This window comes from Gossypium hirsutum, chromosome D13 (assembly GCF_007990345.1).
Source record: "Gossypium hirsutum isolate 1008001.06 chromosome D13, Gossypium_hirsutum_v2.1, whole genome shotgun sequence".
Taxonomy (NCBI): Eukaryota; Viridiplantae; Streptophyta; class Magnoliopsida; order Malvales; family Malvaceae; genus Gossypium; species Gossypium hirsutum.
In genome coordinates, this window is record NC_053449.1 from 1,545,234 (window position 1) to 1,548,890 (window position 3,657).

Consider the following 3,657-nt stretch of genomic DNA (forward strand, 5'->3'; position numbering starts at 1 on the left):
GATTTTAAAAAAAGGTTTAGAAACCAAATCTCAAAAATCTTATATTTTCATAAAATCTTCCACTTCAAGTGGACCTAAAGAAAAATAAAAAAGATCTTCTTAAAAAATAAAGATAGAAGGTGACTGAATTGTTAGTAAATTTATATTTTGGTTACTTGACTTTAAAAAGTTATAAAATGGTCATTGAATTGTTCATATATTTTCATTTAAATCATTGGGATATTAAAATCGCTACTTCAACTTTCTTCTTTGATATTTGACACTGATCGTCAGATCAACTTTGATTGAATATATGTTTTTTTAACTCATCAATGAGTATTGATCTATCGCATTGATCGTTCAATAGTCGCTTAACAACCTAGTGACTTAAATAAAATATTTCGAATAGTTTAATGATTAAATAAAAATATTCGAATAGTTTAGTGATCATTTTGTAACTTTTTAAAATTGGGCAATCAAAATTGTAAATTAATAATTTAGTGAGAAAAACAAAATGAGAAAGAAATCTTAAAAAAATCCTGAACAGAAAAAATAAAAATGGCGGTTACATTTCATTTAATTCAATTTTCTCTGATACCAAACACGGCCTTGTTTTCCCTTTCTTCTTAAAACGCTCTTAAACTATTTTACAAATGAAGCTGACGACGGACGGAAACTCCATTTCTTCCGCCGTCAAGCTTGATTGTTTTAAATGACGAAACCATTCTCCCCTTTCCTTTTCGCCGTTAGTTTCTTCACCGTTATCTCCTTCCCGCCGTTAACCCATGCTTTGGGTTCGGGTTCAACGTTCGCCGTCGCCTACGCCACCGCCACTGTATGCGCCATCGTAGCAGCCGAACCATCTCAGCGCATTGTCTGTTACCGCGCCGGCAACGCTTCCTCGTTCGCGGTTTCCGTCCTCCCTAACATCTCTTACTCCACCGTCGCCGGTGGCCGAACGATCATTTGCGCCGTCCGTTCCAGTGGTAGTAGCCTCCTGTGCTGGGAAACAAACGACCCAACATTTCCAGTTAAACGCTTGTACTACAACGATACCGTTTTGCTAAAATCCCTCGCAATCGGCGACGGAAAGATTTGTGCAACGTCGACGAATGCGACGTCATCTGTATCTTGCTGGAGACCCATCGGAAATAATAGAAATAACAACGATGAGTTACCCAATGGTAATTACACCATGGGTAAAATCACATCCGGGTTTGGGTTTTCATGTGGGATCGTTTTGAGTGAAAACAACAGGGTTTCTTGTTGGGGAAGTAACTCAATAGGCAAAACCATTGAAGAACAATTTGGGAACATTTCAATTTCAAATATCGAAGCTGGGTTTTCCCATGTTTGTGGAGTGAACTCAGTTGGTGATTTGCTTTGTAAAGGAGATAACTCAAATGGTCAATTAAATGTTCCTTTAAACAAAGGTTTAAACTTTGTTTCTGGGTTAGCTCTTGGTGATGGTTTTAGTTGTGCAATAAGGAGATCAAATGGTACAGTTGTGTGTTGGGGTTCCATGAATGAATCCGCCATTGAAGGTATCGAGATGGAATCCGTTGTTGCAGGTTTAAATTTCACTTGTGGATTAACCACTAGGGATTTCTCCATTGTTTGTTGGGGTCCTGGATGGCCTTTAAGCAATGGGTCAGCTTCAAATTCTTCTCTAATGGAGTTGCCTTTTGGAGCTGAGATTTTACCAGGGCCTTGTCTTCAATCTTCTTGTAATGAGTGTGGATTATATCCTCAATCAAGCAGGCTTTGTTTTGGCAATGGTAACATTTGTAAACCTTCACCCTGTTTCAATTTCACCATTCCATCACCGCCATTACCGGCGTCACCTCCACTTCCAGTGGTTACGTCGCGGTCCTCTCCGTTGAGGAGAGGGTTATTGGCTTTTGTCATAGTTGGATCAGTAGGAGGTTTTATGGGGATTTGTAGTATTATTTACTGTTTATGGACTGGTGTTTGTTGTGGTAGAAAGAAAGTACATAACTCAGTTCAACCAAGAATCACAAGAGTTGGTTCTAATGGTGGTCCAGGATCAAACAACAGTTCTTTATCAAGGTCATTTACTATTAGACGCCATAGCTCAAGAGCAATGAAACGTCAAAGAAGTGGAACATCATCCAAACATGCTGATAGAGCTGAAGAATTCACCTTATCTGAACTTGCTGCTGCCACAAATGATTTCTCACCCGAAAACAAGATCGGTGCCGGGAGTTTCGGTATCGTTTACAAAGGTAAGTTATGGGATGGTCGCGAGGTAGCCATTAAACGAGGCGAAACAGGTCAAAAAACCAAGAAATTCCAAGAGAAAGAGACTGCATTTGAATCAGAATTGGCATTTTTATCGAGGCTTCATCATAAACATTTGGTTAGGCTTGTTGGGTATTGTGATGAAAAAGATGAAAGGCTTTTGGTTTATGAATACATGAAGAATGGTGCTGTTCATGATCATTTACATGATAAGAACAATGTTGTGAAAACTAGTAGTTTGATCAATTCTTGGAAAATGAGGATCAAAATCGCTTTGGATGCAGCTCGAGGGATCGAATATCTTCACAACTATGCAGTTCCACCTATAATCCATAGAGATATAAAGTCATCCAACATCTTACTTGATATGAATTGGACAGCAAGAGTTTCAGATTTCGGACTTTCACTCATGGATCCGGAATCCGACCAAAATTACAAGCCGATGAAGGCCGTCGGAACAGTCGGTTACATAGACCCCGAGTACTACGGCTTAAATGTATTAACAACAAAGAGTGATGTTTATGGACTTGGAGTTGTAATGCTAGAACTACTTACAGGAAAGAGAGCTATATTCAAGAATGATGACAATGGTGGCTCCCCAATAAGCTTAGTGGATTATGCAGTGCCTGCAATTATGGCAGGTGAATTGGTTAAGGTTTTGGACCAAAGGGTTGGACCACCAGAGCTTAATGAAACTGAAGCAGTGGAACTAATGGCATATACTGCAATGCATTGTGTGAATTCTGAAGGTAAAGAAAGACCTATAATTGGTGACATTGTTTCTAATTTGGAAAGGGCATTCAATGTTTGTGATGGTAGCCATGGCAGTATCTCTAGTGGTGCATTTTCATTTGTTTCAGATTGAAAATTTTTCCTCCCTTTTTTGTTTTTCTATCAATGATTTATCTAGATATACATCATTTTGTAGTGTAAAGATTTTTCATTTTTTTAGGGATTTTGTGAACATTGAAAGCAAAGGATAAGAGATTAGATGGTTTAATCTTGTTATTGTTTTGGATTCAAATTTGACCATTCGGGTCCGTTTCACACTAAAAAGCTAAAAAGAATAAGACTTTGATTTCGAATTCTTGAATGGGTTAATATAACTTTTAGTCTCTGAACACGGTAATTAGGTTCACTTTGGTCTTTAAACTTTACAAATAAGTCCATTTTGGTCATTGAACTCGGATTTAATCTAAATTTGTTAAGTGAATTAAGTCGAGGGACTAAAAAGTAACCCTTCTTGACTTGCATGCGGTTTTGAAGTTGTTTAAATTTTGTCAAAACCCATTAACTCAAATGGTCCAACAAACACAATGAAAAACTGGGTCCATGCATTGGACACATGTTCTTTGAAATATTAGGGAAGTTTTAATTTTAAAGGAAATTGACTTAGAATTTAGAAAGGAAAAAAGG

At 37.7% G+C, this 3,657-nt stretch overlaps 1 protein-coding gene across 1 annotated transcript; it reads left to right on the forward strand.

The window, feature by feature from the left end:
• The first annotated feature begins 544 nt into the window (after positions 1-544).
• On the forward strand, positions 545-3,200 carry LOC107920679 (putative serine/threonine-protein kinase-like protein CCR3). The gene has a single exon (XM_016850493.2). The coding sequence runs from the start codon at positions 692-694 to the stop codon at positions 3,104-3,106; it is 2,415 nt and encodes an 804-aa protein (XP_016705982.2). The 5' UTR covers positions 545-691; the 3' UTR covers positions 3,107-3,200.
• The last annotated feature ends 457 nt before the right edge of the window (positions 3,201-3,657 follow it).

Bases quoted from the DNA above. Each gene is read 5' to 3' on its own strand.
- LOC107920679 (XM_016850493.2), top strand. From the start codon at position 692: ATGACGAAACCATTCTCCCCTTTCCTTTTCGCCGTTAGTTTCTTCACC.